The 17,790-nt window shown below is 37.3% G+C and overlaps 1 protein-coding gene across 1 annotated transcript; it reads right to left on the reverse strand.

Moving 5' to 3' along the window:
* Positions 1–3,504: 3,504 nt before the first annotated feature.
* On the reverse strand, positions 3,505–13,648 carry FBXO30 (F-box protein 30). Its single transcript, XM_010015772.1, has 3 exons — positions 13,543–13,648; positions 4,609–6,697; positions 3,505–3,708 (listed from the first exon to the last, which is right to left on the reverse strand). The coding sequence occupies exons 2-3, from the start codon at positions 6,679–6,681 to the stop codon at positions 3,505–3,507; spliced, it is 2,277 nt and encodes a 758-aa protein (XP_010014074.1). The 5' UTR covers positions 6,682–6,697; positions 13,543–13,648.
* Between the last annotated feature and the right edge of the window lie 4,142 nt (positions 13,649–17,790).

A 17,790-nucleotide genomic window follows, 5' to 3' on the forward strand; every position in this document is an offset into this window, starting at 1 on the left:
ATCCTCTAGAATACTTCAAGCATCAAGAAAGTTAAACTGAACCAAAAAGTATTTCCTTGCACAGCAAAATATCTAATCCACTTATGGAGAGAGAAAAATTAAAATGCTAACATGGCCTAGTAAGTAAAATAGTCTAAGTTTGTAACAGCTGAAATGAAACCAGGACTCACACCACAACACTCAGGTTAATTTATTATCAAGTTTATGTATTATAGGTCCATTTTTATTTGTAAAGACTATTAACATATTCATACTACCAAATGGCAGGGCAAAAGGTCAATTTCTGGGCAGTCTTCTATTTTAAAGAGGTTTTGGTTTTGCCATTCCACAGTCAGTCTGAACTACAACTATTACCTTCTGTACCATTTTAAGCAACAACTTTCTATAGAAAACTTCACTCATTAGACAACGCACTGAAAATGTTCTTTGCAAAACAGTACTGTATCATATTGATCAAATATTCTAATTTATTATTCAGAAAAAAATCCCAACTAATTAAAACTAACCTACAAGGCCCAATATGAGTCTTCAAAGTTATGTAGTTAAACCTTTAATTATGGAAGGGAATCTACGCTGCATAATGGACCAAAGCAGTAGAAATGGGCATGAAGTATAAAAACAAATGACCAATCTTTGTACTGAAATGAATATTAACATATATAATCCAAATTGTGCAATGTTTAAAGTGTTTGTAAATAGATTTCTTTATGTAACTATTTTTTGAGTACTTAGTGAAATCCTAGAGGCAGACATTGAGCACCATGTTTGAGCACTGGGAGGCTGATGATAAGCTTTAAAAGAAATACAATCATACTAAAAGAGAAACTCCAAAAGTTTTATTAGGATTTCAACAGACATTGCAAAAAAATATTGCATAATGATTGAAAACATAGTATTTTAAACAAAGTAGCAATGTGGTATCAAGTAAAAGAAAAACTGGAACAGCTGTCTATATACGCTGTAAGGAAGATGTACCAGAAAGGGGATACAACATGTTTAAAATTCAAGGGCAATGTGAACAAGCCACATTTTCATAGACTGACTATATACCATAGATGTTTCACAAACTGCATAGCAGTATAAAAAAAAGTTATCCTAACTATATTGTATTCCTGCATTTGGAGCAGTTTAAAAGGCAGAGATTTTGTTTACAACATTGGTATTTTAATAGCTCTGGATTCTCATAAAAAATAAACTAATTTAACATAAAAGCCTGTATCTACATTTGAAAACAAAAGTGCATGTATTGAGAAATAGTGTTATTTCTTAAGAAGAACAGCAAGTACTTAAAAAATTTGCTTTAATAGATCAACAACTGAATATTATTTAGATGTAGATCTGCACTGCGCTACAAGCGAGATTCTACCAACACCAGTTCCTCTAACTGAACATCCTCTTCTCCTAAGTGACCATGACACATGCCTGCCTACCATACTTACCAGGGTTCTGGGTAGTCCCAAAGAATGCCAAGTACCAAAACCACCACACTGCTGACTAAAAAGTACCAGTAACCCAAAACAGATGTTTTAAAGCAGATTTAGCCACAAACACAAGCATAAACTCCTCAACATACAGGATCCTTCTAGTCACACAACCACTTTTAAACACTGGAGAGCAGCAGCAAGGAGCCATTAGAGCTAAAAGAACAGAAATGATGAAATTCCGCCTCCTGCCTTGTATTGAAGAATTTGTAGCATTTCAATGCACTCAGACAACAGGGGTAGGGGTAGGGTGTGTGTTTAAAATCACTACCTAAAACACAGTTGATGTAGTCAGATCTGTACATGAATCTAGAGTCTCCTTTCCAGATAGCTGTGGTAAGAGCTAAGAATTACTGCAAATATTGCTAACTTCTATAGAGGGTTTACTCTGCTTTCCTCTCTCCAAACAGAATAAACAAAGAGAAATTGCGGAAAGAGAACGCGTAGTTTGAAGGTCCAGGCTGTTTGAGCTCTTCTAATTTCAACTCATGGCACTGAAGAACTAGATTTGATTTTTTCCTGGGCACCTGTAGCACTCTGGATAGAAAAAGGCAGTGAACATTTAGCTGGACTGGACCCAGAATGGGAAATGCACAGATACCGAAGTTGTGAACTGCAGCCAGACTAGCCATAAACAAGTGTCCAGTACAGAAATTACGAGTAATAAATTTAGCCATTTTTGTAAACATCTCCTCCTTACTAATCTCTTATTTTGTCCTATAATGGAAATACGTCGTGTATTTCTTTGTTCCAAGCTCTGGTCTGTTTCTGTTTTAGCTTTGTGGCACAGTTGCTAAGTGCAACAGGCTAGAGACACCAACATTAATACAAACAAGTTAGAAAGTCGGTTCAAGTTATTACAGTTTTGCTATACCAGGCCATTTTTCATAGCATGTCTTCTCCGTTCCCAAGCGCTTTGTAAGATCTTTTGTTATGGAAGACTAGAAGCAAATTGGAGTTGTTTGTTTAACAGATGTGGTTGAGCATATATTTCTGATATGCCTTATGCAATTAACAAATCATGTCTCATCTTATGAAGATGATACATTTGCTATATATGCCAGTAATTTAAAATGCTCCTCAAAAAAGCAGCATTTTTATAGACAGATTAACAGAAAAGGAGACAATACATCTCACAACATTATAGAACAAGTAAAGCGGTTTCATTAGCTGCATTATAAATTTTTAACTGTTCATCACATACTTCAAATTTCTGAATCCTCAAGCAATTTAACCCTCAGCCAACTGCAGGACAAGGAAAAACATTTTAAATCGATGTCATTGTAGGTGCGAGAGTAAAACTAGTATTCCATGTTTTTAGCTCTAAAAGTTTTGCTCCCAAAAGTGAAATAACTTGTTAATAGTTCAGAAAAAAAAAAAAAATCACTGTAGACATGTCAAAAGGAAGTTGTAATAAAACTGAGCTGCTGTTGAGTTTGCTTAGATCACTGCTAAAAAAAAAAAAACAACCTGTTAAAAAAAAAAACCTCATCCTAGATCACCTGTTAGCTAGGAAGAGCACTAGAACACTGATGTAATGAGAAAAAATGTGCTTAAAAGTTATATTTGAGATAACTATTATACAGTTTTGAATTCTTCCTTTTCAAATATTCGGATTATAATTTGTTAAAAAAAATAGACCAAATACAGAAAGTACAATTCAGTGTTTCCTGTCTAAATGTGCATACCATTTAGAGGCCATTTTTGAAATGCTATCAGTCAACAGCAACATGGGCACCAGTGAATCAGAAAACACACCTTAGGATTTTGTTCTTAAATTATATAAGTTAGATAAAACTACCCTGTCCAGCAAGTTCCAAATTTTTCAGACATTAAGGCAACTTTCATTACTTTCCAGCTAAACAGTATTATAAAAAATAAATGTCACTTCAAACCTTATATACACAGTGACAGAGTAGATTTAGCTAGAAAGTATCTTTAGTACATTAATAAAGTGTCACATAAGATTACCGAGGTTATATCAGGTGCTTGAGTGTATGTGCAATTGGAGTGGTTGCAATATTTAAAGTACTGGTTTCAAAACAGAGCGCAGCGAACGTCCTTCTTTAGTGAGTTCTCTTGTTACACACATACATGGCAGCGGAACAGCCTCCTCTCTTCTTTCTACAGCATTATAGCTACATTTCTTCAAGTGGTCAGCCATGCTTACGATGTCAGCAAACTTCCATTCGTTCACAGTACAGAAGGCTGTACTGAAGCGCCAAACCTAGAAAATAAGTTGCACTTAGGCTCACAATGTTTTAAGATACCTGGATTTAAATCCTTATGCTGTATTGCTTTCAGGCAATGTTTTACATCTACTATAAATGACAGTAAAAAACAACATGACAAAAACATACAATGCTAAATTTTGTATAATCAGTCTCAGCTTAAGTCAGATTCCAAGTCAATTCTGAACACTGGGAAGACAGACAGAGCCTTGGGCAACATAGTTTAGCATGTGGTGTCCCTGCTCATGGCAGGGGGGGTTGGAACTAGATAATCTTAAGGTCCCTTCCAACCCTAACTATTCTATGATTCTATTATGCAATCAGAAGTTGAATGACAAAGTACTGCATGACCAGTCACAACGATCCATTTCTGAAATGATTAACTTCTGCAATTCTGAAGGATTGCTGCAGATAACTCTGCGGGTCAGGGGAGAGTGGTGGTGATGAAAACTGTACTATACAAAGGTCACCCAAAGGTTTTAAGAATTATTTACATCCTTAAGGCACTCAGTATCATGGCAATGGATAGGATCTCAACAAGTTAGCAAAAATTAAAATTGCTGTAAACAATGTAAGGCAAAAAAGCAAACTCTGTAGGCAACTTTTGCACTTTCATGGAATATTGATATTAAAGAGTAATCATCTAATGTTTATAAATCTTGGGAAAAAGAGGTTAATTTACCTACATGAAGTAAAAACTACACCAACAGTACTTCTACTTCTCCAAGTGTGGAGAAGACCAAACAAACCTGCTAACAATTTTAACTATTCGTTGTTCTGTGCAACAATCTGTTTCTTGAAGGGATATTGCATAAAAAAAACCCAAACAGTAGTAACAATAGTGATCAGGGAAAACATTAAGAGAACTCTGAAATATTCGAAATTAAATAACTTACCTTTTCTTTTATCTGCCAAGAACTTCTATCTGCATACTTTCTCTTCTCCCATAGTAGTATCACCATTCCACGTGCTTGAAGCAAGCTTCCACACACATCTCTCATTAAACGTGACACTCTGGAAAGCTGACATAAACTAAAGCCATCTAGAAAACTAGCGATGTGCTGCAGAACCTCAAAAGGTAGACTACTCAGATGGTCATTGTGTAGTCCAATTAAGCAGCTTTTTGCTGGTTCTACTAATACTGTGGATATAGAAGGCTGAACTCCAAATGACCGTAAGTGGCGGTCATGAATAATTTTTGCCCCTTGTGTTGAAGGGCAAAACCTTCGTTGAGAATATGTACACCCATAATATGCCAAAGGACACCTCTGCTCCATCCAGCCATTAAGGCCAGCATGAATGTCACCATGCACATTCTTAAAATGCGATGAAAATTCATTCCTCCTAAACAACTGTCCACAAACAAATGTAAACATTGAACGCTGTTTTGTTTGGTATCTAGCCACATATTCCAATACCAAATCCAGTCCAAGGGTCTGGAATGGACTTGGATTTGAGAGCTGTGGGTTGGCATGATCACATGCAGAAGCTGAAGCTATTTCCCCCACCATTGTATTCGTGGCCAGTATAGCAGATGGGAGAGAAAATGTTTGGGTCCCAAAGTCAATGTGATACACATCAACAGCGCGACTTTCTGATATCCCCCTACCGCCGGGAGAGTCTCCTAGGCAAAACAACAGAGCTGCTGTGATTAGATCAATGCCTTGAAGACCCATAGGATCTTCTGTTATCTCCAAATCTGATGTATCAACAGCTTTGTCTTCTTTTAATGTAGACCAATAGTTGTTAACAATGAAGTTGTACGATCGATGCCGTAAAAGTGAGAATGCATCTACATTTCTCAATCTTTCTTGTTCCACTTGTCTCTCTAACATTTCTTCTTCGTTAGCATTATGGGGAAGTAGTACATGATTAACATTGCCATTAACTAAGTGATCAGCTGATACTACTTCTTTAAGTTGTGCTGTTACAGGGAAGGAGCTGCTAGACTGTAATGCTTCATCATCACGAGAAGCAGTACATTCACCATTTGCTACACTGGATGGTTTTGAATTAGACACACCAAGATCTTCATTCTGGTCCAACACTTTTGAACATTCGTTTTCTACATGAAAGCCATTACACAAAAGTGAGTTACTGAGGTTTAGATGTAAGTCATGTTTTTGCACTACATCGTAACAAATATCACTAGAACCATTTTGCTCCATTTGTGAATTTTGACTCAGGCTGTCAAATTTTATCCCCCCAACTGCTCCTATGTCATCTTCATCTGGATATTCATGGTCAGACTTTTTATCCTGAATAATGCCATTAGAAGCTTGTTCTTTAATCTCAGTATCTTCTTTCATTTCCTGTGGTGAACTGCAGAGGCTTGAACTTAACATATTAATGTCCCTTGTAGCAGTGTTCAGGATATCCAGAGCAGCAGCTAAACTCCTCGTTGTTTCTACAGTAGCTTGATAAAGAGCACCATAAGACTCTTCATCTACAGGCATCAAACCATTTGAATGCACTGTATCTGGGGCACTTGATTTGACAGAGGTTTGCTCTCTGGATTCTGGTATTTGATCACCTGCTTTTGACATCATAGTTGCTACTTTAAGTGATTCTAATAACATGCGCTGGTCTTGAAGGGCTAAAGCCATATCTAGTTGTTCCACTTCATCAACATCTTTACTCAGATTTTCATAAGATTTTCGGTCTGCGTAACTGACTGGCCATCTATTCCACTCCATGGTACAACACACCACACTTGCAGGACAAACTTCTAGATGATCAGCAATTTTATTTCGGGCTACTATGAAGGGACATCCAAAGCCACTGTTCAAACAAGGCACTCTTTCAAGTGGACATAACATGCGATGTTCCTCAGCTTTACATGAGTGAAAAACTGCTCCACAAACCAACGGGCAGCCAATCAAATCACAGGAAACGCCAGGCTCTGGTCTGGTCATACAACGACGGCTGACACAGTTCACACAGTGTACATGCTGCTGATGTTCCTCCATGACTGTAAATCCAATTCTGAGTAAAGAGAAAGGAGACAAAATCATAGAATGTAACTCAATATTGTGAATATTTACAATTATTTGCAGTTTCGCATCTTCTACATGTACAGAAAGATATGTATTAACAGAATGTGAGCTGATCAGTAGCCATTTTAAGAAAGTGTGACATTTTCTCTCAAAGAAATAGTATTTAAAGGTTCACCTGAAAATTAAAGATACACATTTATCAAAGTTCAAGACACAGTCTAGGCATTTATTCGCCAGGTTTACTACATGGAAATTAGGTAAAAATGTTGTGTAATCATCCCTCTGGAATAGCTCTTCTTCCCTTCCCACTGCAAATGGAAGATTCAATGAAAAACAAAACATTGTTTTTCTCCTACTTCTTCTACGGCCTACTACCTAAAATCATAAACCATACAACTCTACATAGTAGGGAGACAAAATAAAGGAAGCGAGATTCATCCTCATCTCCAGTTCTCCAAATTAAACAGCAGCAACCTATTCCCTGGGCTGCCTCATACCATCTAAACTTCTGATGCCCTCTTCATGCAGTTTTGTGGAAGGCAATCTGCAGCCCTCAGCATGTATCTCAGTTCCCTGTTGTGTCCCATTTTCCCCCACTCCATGCTTCTGACGGGAGTCCTTTACAACAGCTCTTCACTCTTCTTCATCCATAGCCTATAGCTCCTCCCTTATTTTTATAGTAGGTGCTGCCCAAGGGTAACAGTTATGTTATGCATTAACCAATTCCTTTTATTTCACTGAAATCTTTTACATAAAACCTATTACCCAACACAGTCTTATCTATACCTCCAGTTCAACCCACAAAAGGTGATTTTTTTAATGTATCCTACGGCTGTCCTGATGATAATACCAGCAGCTCTGTGTATAAGGGTATCTCAACAACTTCACATAACAAGATCAAAAAGCAATAAAAATCCAAACAAAATTCATTGCATAGTATTATACTGACACAAACAAAAAAATAATTCTTCGTGGTGGAAGAAAAAGGAAAAAAAAAAAAAGGAGTGGGAGGGGGTGAAGGGGAAGAGAGTAAATTTTGCGTCTTTGTACCATACTTGGAGAAGATCTGGAACTGCTCACTAGTTGTAGTGTAGGCTCACACAAGTGATCAATCTCTCCACTATGCTCTAACAAATTCCCTCTCAGAATTGATAGCACTAGGGAGTGCAGTTCTGAAATATCAGAGAATGACTTGCATAAAGCCAAATCTCAAAACACTGTGTCAAAAATACATTGCTCAGTTCTATCTTTTCCTCACTCCCCACCTTCCAGCAATTTTCTCAAAAAATAAATGCTTAAAGAATCTAAACTGTAAAAATAAAACTGCTTTTTATTTTTCCTTTTGTTCAAACTGAAGGTAAGAGGAAACAAAACTGCCTTTTAGACACTCCACTTTAAATAATTTAAAGCATTTAAATAGAAATCTATGTGACACTTCACTCACTCGTATTTTTTAAATGCTTTGAAATTCATGCCAACTTTAAGTAGCATCATCCCCCCCATCCATCGTAATTTGGATAACTCAAATATTTTAGCCACCCACTCTCCTGAACACTTCTAACAAAGAAGCATATGCGATACACTTAGCAGGCAAAACACAGCTGAGTTTTCCCCACCACACCTTAATATTTATATACCGAGTAACAAGTAAGATTTGAATAAATTACCAAGTGCATCAGTTACTGAACTCAGTGACTGACTTGCTAAACATTTTATGAAACCCTTCTGGCACACAACCTGTTTTCAACTTGCATATTAAGTCAGATAGCAACTACTGCAAAGAGCTGAAATGTGTTCAGTAGAGAATTAAAAAGAGAAAATTGACTTGTCTGGAGATATTTTTAGTTCTTCCGGCAAAGCCCTCTCTACATAATTCCTGACAAACACAGCAACCTACCTGTTGCTAGACCAAAGAAAATTTCAGACTTTTACATCAATACTGAAACTAAACTCTAGTTTTCCTTAAGTCATCAGGTAAGCAAAGATCAAAAGGAAGCTCTTAGGTTATGTGCGTATTTTAAAGTGCTTAACACGAAATGGAAACAGCCCTGACAATTACTAGCTCATAATGCAAGAGCCCTCACAGAGCCTAGTCTGGTATCAGTAAGGCTTAATTTAATCAGTTATCCATAATTATGTTTGGTGGTTTGATGGTGGTTTGGTTTTGGCTTCGGCTTTTTTTTTGGTTTTGGTTTGTTTTTGTTTTTTTTAAAGTTTACCTACTTTGCAAAAACCTGTGTGCCCTGCTTACTTTAAGGTGGTCAGAAGTGAGCCACTTCTAGAGCAGAAGGCAGGTGTGTTAGCTCACACACTGCTATGCTATGCTAGCACTGTTCTATTGCTTCTAGGCCAAAGCTGGTCTGCATGCAGACAGCTCAGCATGCAGTCAACTGAGCTCGTGTTTGCCTGCACCATTTGTGTAGACATACCCTAAATTAGTCAACCATCATCAAATACTATCTTTAAATAGCCTATGTGAACTTACACAGAAGAACATTCGATTAAGACAGTAAAACATCCTCCTCCCTAGCACACTATCTTGGTCTTTACAAGTCAGATTGTGAAACCCAAGTTGCATGATGATACTGGCTTTTCTCAGGCTTCTGGACTCCTTTCAGATATAAGCTAATATTCACCAAAATTTAATGATTTCATACAAGCAAATGGATTTTGAAGTGTGGAAGACAGAAAGCCTGACCAAACCATCAAGTATCACCTACAGACACTACATGAAAGCCAGAGCAGACACTAAAATAACATGTTTTACCAATATGTAGATGCTGATTTTAGTTCTATTAACAGGTGTCTGTAATTGTTTTTATAAAGAAAGTTATGCATGTGTTCAATTAAATAGCTCAAGTAACCTATTTTTCAGTTTCCATAAATAAGAATTTTATTGGTCACTAAGAAGTTTAATATTAGTTTGTCATTTCTCTTAAAATTCAAATTCTTTGACTCCTTAACTAAATATGTAACTGAAAATCTCTTTGGACAACAGTAGACCATCAGCAGGACATTCAGTAAAATTCTGTGTCCTGCTTGCAAGCCTTAACTTCACAGCACCTGCTACAGAACTTCAATTTACTCAGAATGTCATGTTTTATTTATAGATTACTACAAAGTCCTTTTATATATATTAAATGTCCTCTTCTGCATTTTTAATTTTAATACCTGGGCTTCAAGCTCAACAGCTGTTTTGGGCAGTCATGAGTATCCTGGACTGCTTAAACTAGTTAAGGCTTTTGATATAACTCAATTATCCAATTGCAAATTAAGTCCAAAGGAAAACAAAAACAAAAAACAAACAAACAAAAAACCACAAAACAAACAAACAAAAAAATCCACCAAAAAAAAAAACCAACACAAAAAAACCCGAGCCAACCCAACAACCAAACAAGTGACCCTTTCAAACTGGTGAAATAAATGGATAAGACCTCAAGAATTAGCACATTCATTAATCTACAAATGGTCACTTCATTTTGTAAGCTAACTTTGTGAACCATGAAACTTAACACCTCTTTGATTCATTGATTAAAAGCATCCACACATGAATCATTTTCCTTTGAAGAACTATAACCAATATAACACTAGTACTACACCCTCTTCCCAAACATTGTCTTGTAAAGGAAAAAGCTGTTGGGTAAAGGGGAGAGAGAAGAAAATTCTTGCTGAAGGTATCTAAGTGCTTTAATTTCCTCCAATACAGAAAACTGAAAGGACTGGCAGAGAGTATCATTACTGACTCGAAGAAAACCCTCATTAAAATAACATAGTGTATATGCCCCATTGTGTTCCTTGCCACACAATTTGATGAGAAGATAGTGTCAGATCAATGACAATAGCAAGAATGAACAGCTGTCCTTTTCTTATAGTGTAGTGTCAGCAACTAGCTTCAGTTCATATGAGATGCTTAAGTACACGCACTTGACTGTTACTAGCAGAGAGACCTAAAAATACATCCCGTTCCAGTGAGGTGACCACAGCTCTCAGAATTTGTGCAATCACTTGATGTTATTGTACATACTATGCAGTCAGCTGACCAAATCAGCCAGAACATGCTTTGAAAATCTATCATAATTAAAAGGATTAAAATTCCAGCTGCTACAGCCACATGATTTTCAGTTGCTGTTGTAACACAAACATTAAAATAGCATAAGGGTTTCAGTCACAATATTCCAGCTGCAAGTGAGAGCTCTTGCTTTCTTCTATAGTACAAAGTGTAAGGAGTCGTACTTTGTGTTATCAAACCCGAAGTCTGCTTACTTACTCTACCCTATATGAATTCTCTGGTCCCAATAAGATACGCAATCGCAGCAACTATTACTGCTCCCGGAACTCTCTATTACTCAGCTACCTGTTATTCACCAAACCTAGGAAGCTCAAGTATCTTTGAGACTCTTCTCTCCCTCAAATTTGACTAAATAGGCCAACAGGTTTTTAAATTACATGTTCAAGGAAGTAGAAGAAGAGACAGACACAAGCAGTACTACAGGTTTAAATTCCCAGGAGCATCCAAATCCACCCACAAGCTGCCAAGTATATGCAAAGCATTCCAAAAAATTCCCTTTTGTTTTGGAGATTGTAGAAGAGACTTCCATACTTCTCAATCTTCCATCTTTTACCCAAGTCTCTGGCTAAAAGAGTGGCTAACAAGTTTGGTAAGATGCAGAAACTTTCAGAGAACAAATGGCCAAGTGAGAAAGACATTTAAGTGATAGGTGTTATTTTTAAAAAAAAAAAAAAAAAAGAAGAAGGTATGGAAAAATAGGAAGAGGTAGAGAGCAGTATAAAAAGAAAAAAGGGGGGGGGAAATAAGAAAAAAGACCTTTAGAATATTCTGCCAAAACAGAATTGGCAGCACTAGGGATAATTATTGAACAAGCTATTTTATTTTTATATATCCTCGCATGCATGCAGAATAACTATCATTTACCCTGTCTAACAGGTCTAACTATCAAATGCTTTAAACAAGCTTTTCTTGTCTTGTCATCCCTGTCCTGCACAGAAAGCATGACCATTTTTGTACCTAGAAAACAATACCTCAGTCTATTACTACAATAGCACAGCCACATTAATTTTCGGTGTTATTCAGGTTATGCTGCCTTTTTGGGACCAACATCCCTATGCTGGTTTTTGGGTCGACTGGTTTGAGGTCTTTTTGACTTCATTAGTTTAAAAATAATCATTGAAAAACATGAACCGGAGGTTCAGATACCATTTCAACTGGTAAATGGCAAGTGTAACCACTAGTAGCCATCCCTGCTTGAGGATGCTCTAACTCTATTCCTCAAGACTATACAAAATCCGAGGTTAAACAGCCCCATCCTGAGGCTTCTCCAAAGCCACTGCAGCTTTTTATTCTCATATTAAGGAGCTTGGTACCTCAAATCCTGCTCAAATGTCTTTCCACTGCATTGGGAAGGCAGGAAACAGGGACATAAAGCAAAGTTAATCTAATGCTACGCTAATTTACAATGACTCTTTAAAATGGTAAATTCATAAGAACAACAGACAACATTACAAACTGCTAGTCGTCAACGTGAAATAACAAGTAAGAGGTGACAAATTTAAAGGTATGTGCTTCAGTTGCACAGCTAATATAGTACATATGACCATATTTTAGTATTTTATATACTAGGCAATTACTCTTTTTTATTTTTTTTTCTGATTTGAAAGAGAAGTTCCTGACAGTAACTTCATGAAGCTGTATATTTTTTTAAGATAATTTGTATCACACAGCAGAATTCTTTCCAATGCCACGCAAAATCTCACCCTTATAGGATATAAACTACTGCCCATATCCCCAAGTTCATCAGGACAACCCTGTATTCCATTACAACACAGCAGATCAATGAAGTTAAAACTATATCCAAAACTTTTGGATAGATGAGTTTTTATTGCATTCTCAAACATAAATTCACCCACAACAAAAAGAGCATCTTTCCTCCCTGGTAATGACTGCGGATATCTGACATACTAAAATGAGTCTGGTTTTTTTGCTAATCAGAGAACACAAGAAGGAGCTTCAATTACCAAAGCCCAAACTACCATACAAGTAGTATGCTGCTACTACTACCATTATCATCGTAAATCTATAGCAATTTATATGTATTACACGAGAGAGGCAGAAAAAGGTCCAAAACATGGCTTCTCATTGCAAGAAAAACCTCAGAGGGATGCATACTTCTAGAAAGATTATAGTTTTAACTGTGATCTAGCATTGAAAGAGTATGTACTAACTGCTTTTTGAAGTGTAAATTATCCATCTACCTAAAAACCAAACCAAAAAGACATCTAACTACAGCAAAAATAGTGAGTGTTAGAATTCTAAGGAAGCACAACTTTTTATGTCAACCTTATAAAGAAAGGCTTTTCCACACCTACTCCTGCCCCAAGCATCCTATTACAGGAGCTGTAAGGAAGACAAAAAAACCCCAAAACCCACCACCAACCAAAAAAACAAAACCCCACCAAAAAAATCCCCAACTTCAGCGGGGGGAATAACCCAGAGCAAAACACTACTTTGACTCAAGCAGATGCTCCCCCAATGCCCCAGGTATCTTTGTTCCATTTTAGAACAGAAGCTCTGATAGAATGACAGGAAAATTTCTTCTCTCACTAAACTCTATGAGTGCTAAAAATCAAAACCAAACCTACTAGGCTTTTTCCTAGGGAACTTTTGTGACAGATCTGCCATGCATTCCTGTCTCCTTGACACATTCCCCAAAGAAAACTGAAGGTTTCAGTGCGCCTTTGATCACACTGACTGACACAGGACAACCACACTAGGAACAGCCTGACTTACTGCATGGCTCAGGCACAAAAGCTCTCTACCTGTTGAGATGGTGACAGGGCAGAATCAGCTAGAGAGCCAGTAGATTTCATGTGTAAAGCACTTCTGAACTTGAACTCAGTCCGACTCCTCGACTGCTGCAGACTCTGCAAGAAAGGAGACCAGAAGTAAGGTTTCATTTCAGGTGTACAGATTGCTTTCCCTATGTACAATCCTCTGAAAAGGTCACATGCTTAAACTACCTGGAGCTACAAATGCTGAAATATTTTGCAGGTTTTATGGAAAAATAAACAAGTTTTTAACATACGTTGCAAGTGCAACCTAAATTCTGTCATTTTTGCTTATTGCTAGCTGTTAGTCACACTAGATGATTACCAATTTATATTCAAGGCTACAAGAGACTATTAAAAGTTATTATTCTGACCTACTTCCCTTAATTCTTTGGTTTGGCCTACCAGGAACTACTTAAGAAAACATAAAACAAACCCAAACTTGAATTCAAGATTGCAACAGCTGGAGAAGAGAAAGGAGAGGAAAGAAAGGAGAGGAAAGAAAGGAGAGGAAAGAAAGGAGAGGAAAGAAAGGAGAGGAAAGAAAGGAGAGGGAAGAAAGGAGAGGAAAGAAAGGAGAGGAAGGAAAGGAGAGGAAGGAAAGGAGAGGAAGGAAAGGAGAGGAAGGAAAGGAGAGGAAAAGAAAAATTAAGTCTAGTTAACATTTGTCCAGCTTCAGTCTTCAGACAGGAGAACTTCTTAAGCAATTGCTTAATAGTAAAAACCTCTTTACTAAAACAAGCTGCTTCTTCCATGTGTTCATGCCCATGCATTATCACCAAAACTTAACAGAGATGAAACTGAGGTGATATACCCAAAGGAACAATGCTATCCTTATTTCCAGATATTGTCTCACAAATCCTTCAGAAAGATGGAAAAGAAAATAAGCTACTTCTCAGAAATCAGAATTACTGGGAAAAAATAATGCATTCTGTATTACAGTAGGTAATTTTAGCCACCCAAAAGAAACCCAAAATAAATCCTCCTTCTTACATAGTATTTTAATTCATACCTGTTGCCACAGAATTCCTGACCTCTGTATATTTACAGAGAACAGGCCAAAAATTCTGTTAATACACTGCTTCAGGTCTTACTACACAAGTTTAACCAGTTCCCACAGCAAAATAAGAAAACAACTTTAAAGTAAATGGAACACAAGCACAACTTCTCTCCAAGATCCCAGACTGAAATGCAGATGTCATGTACTCTGTACATATAAGGTATATTTTCTATTAAAAATACACCCTTGATAGCCTGACCACTGTACAGCAGAAATAGAGTATGCAAAAAAATTTTAAGACACTCCCCACATACACTGCACCAGATAACACTGAGTAGAAAAGATGCAGTTTGTCCTAAAATATTTTAAAAAATTAAAAGTAGAACAGAAAGAACATGAGAACAAGAACAGAGGCAGTATTAACAACTTTAACCTATTCTATTCTCAGGTATTTCACTTCCTTATCAAATAAAAGATGTTTTTTGCAGCACCTGCTAGGCTTTTTCCTCTTCCAAGCTGCTTGGTTTTAAAACCAATGAAAATAGTAAGAAAATATCCAGTTTTGAAAAAAAAATCCAAAACTATTTTTAAAAAAAACCCCTCACCTATCTCAAATACCTGGTGACAGGAAGCTGGGAATCTATCTCATAATGAGCTCTTTCAGTATGTTTGTAGCTTAAATGAAGAACTGGAAAACAAAGATCTGCACTACAAGTTTGTATGGGGTTTTAAGATGTACAATGAGTAATCAATTTCTGATCTCTAGTATCACTTAAGACTGCTTTTCCAAATGTCAACAGGCTTGATGCTATTACTTTTTCCCCCAAAGACTCCAGCTGAACATTCCCATCCAAACACATTCCATAACCGATGACAATAGTGACTCAGCTAAAACAAGGTTTTGAAAGAGCAATTACAGCTATGTCAATAAAGCCTGCTCCTAAAAAGATTCTGTTTGCAAACAATCTGTCACTCCAACAGATTTCTCTGTCACATAGGACTTTTGTAAAACTACACCTTTTACTAGAGATGCTTCTAAATAGACAAATACAAAGCTCACACTTTACACACTGAACACCCCAGCCACCTTCCAGCACCTATGTAACCAAGTCTAAACCAGTCATCACTATTCAACGACCTGCCTGAACCACCTATCTAAGCCAACTAGAACTTTACCTCACAGCACCTCTTGTTCTCATGCCCAAAGTTTAAACTTACCACGTTTTCATCACGACTGCGCATTAAGAGGTTACACCAGTCTCTGGCATTAGGTAAATAACAGCACAGTCTACTGAAATGCTCTACAGACTTTTCTACAGAGATGTTCTACTACTTTCATGGTATTGTAGATTCAAGCAGCATTAACAGATCACAACATAATTCAAAACAAGGCATTAAGTGTCACATCAGAAATTATTAAAAACAGCAGCTTGCAAAATCAGTCACAACCTAGAGCTCCCCTGCAATTTTAATTCTCTTGGCCTGTTTTAGACCAGTTTGCATTACAAGATTTTTCAGTCTTTTTCCCTTATTCATATTTAGACTGGATGGTGCCCAGATACTTAGAACAGCCTACATAGGATTTCTCTGTAACCTTCAATAATGTAATTACTTATTTGTGCTCTTTTGGAGAATGCTTACTCCTTACACAATTTAACCATCTCACCAACAAATACTCCCGTTATCTTTATTCTTATTGTGCGTAAGGAAACTGAAAGAGAATTGTCACCAGTACATTGATCACTAGACAGATGATTCCCTGCTCCCATCTCTATACCACTGGATCTCACTGCCAGAGTCAAACAGCATTTGCCTCGTTTGAGACAGAGCTCATCGAAGAAAAAGAGTCCACCAGTAAGAAGGAAATATTGTTATTTTTAGTTCAATTGAACTGAATACAAAGCATAGGCTTGTTACAAAGCTGAAATCCACAGCAACTACGGGAGTGCACCTGGAAACTAATAGGTGCATGCCTCCCTTCTTCACAAAGGTACTATAAGATACCTTTAGGACTGAAGTCGAAAACTTGGTTGTCCAAAAACGTACAGAAATCTTACCCAGAAAGTTTCCAACCAGATATTGCTAGTTAAATTGAGCACTTATTTTGTCCATTATACTTCCAACAACAAAGCGGGAGGCAAGGGAACTATAATCCAAATTTAAAAAGTTAATTGAGTAAAAGGAGACTTTAGTGCAAATGAAATAACATTTAAGAAGCAAAGTAAAACCACTGCTTTTGCATAGCCTTTATCTGCTCTACTGGGATTCTCCTGTTCTCTAACACCTTTCACTTTGGAAAAAGAGTAAGACAAAGAGCACACATAAAGCCTGAGCCTGCAATACAATACAAATTCACCCTTTCAATTTATTTCTTCTGTGGATGAAACTTGACCACTAAGGAGAAATTATCCACAAATGTTTACACATATATGGAGTTGAAGACAGATTAAAGCTGCCAGCACGTTTTTCAGTCTTCCAGGTATTTAACTTGCTTACCAACTGAAGTTCTTTTAATAATATTTTTGTACTTTAGAGAGAGTGATGGAGAGGAATATCATAAATAAGCATAACATCCTTATCAGCAGAAATGCATGAACCTTAACCCTCCAGATCACAGCACAACTTAAGGTGTATGACACATTAACTCACAGCAGAAGGCAGTGGCTGCAAAATGATGCTGTTGCTACAGCAGCACAGGCCCAGTTTTGGATTAGTAGCTAACACACACTTATTTTGGCATTTTAACAACATAATCAGCCAAAGGGAAAAAAGGATTATGAAAAGCTCCTCAGCCAAATCTGAGCAGAACTTTACAGAACAAAAGCAAGCCGTCTCTCCAGCCCACGGGTTTTCTCCCTGGAGAACTCGGAAGACCTGCTGGGAACAGCAGCGGCGCTAGAACTTTTGGAAGTGAGGCCACACGACTATTTAAACATGCTGCTGAACAAGCTGCTGTCATCTCCCGACACGCTTCTGACTACCGTCCCGTGCGGTTACCGGACTACAGATACTCAACCTTCTTTTACCTTCACAAAGGAGAGAAAAACAGGTTACAAGGCACGTCAATAACAGCCATCAAAAATAGCACTGAGAGAAGAGACAAACCACCACCTCTTGCATGGTCTGACATAGCTACTCGAAATACAGGAACGATTAGAGGAAGATTTCGGCAATACCTCTGGCTTATTTGCCCTCTTCCCCTCTCTTTCCATGCAGAAGGAGACTGCTACCGCAGTCTC

Source organism: Nestor notabilis, unplaced genomic scaffold (assembly GCF_000696875.1).
Source record: "Nestor notabilis isolate BGI_N333 unplaced genomic scaffold, ASM69687v1 scaffold13200, whole genome shotgun sequence".
Lineage (NCBI taxonomy): Eukaryota > Metazoa > Chordata > Aves > Psittaciformes > Psittacidae > Nestor > Nestor notabilis.

What these genes read in the sequence shown, in the direction of transcription:
- FBXO30 (XM_010015772.1), bottom strand. Translation starts at nt 6,681, where the DNA reads ATGGAGGAACATCAGCAGCATGTACACTGTGTGAACTGTGTCAGCCGT. An exon ending in CTTGGCAGATAAAAGAAAAG is followed by an intron (nt 3,709 to 4,608) that starts GTAAGTTATTTA and finishes CTTATTTTCTAG; the next exon opens with GTTTGGCGCTTCAGTACAGC.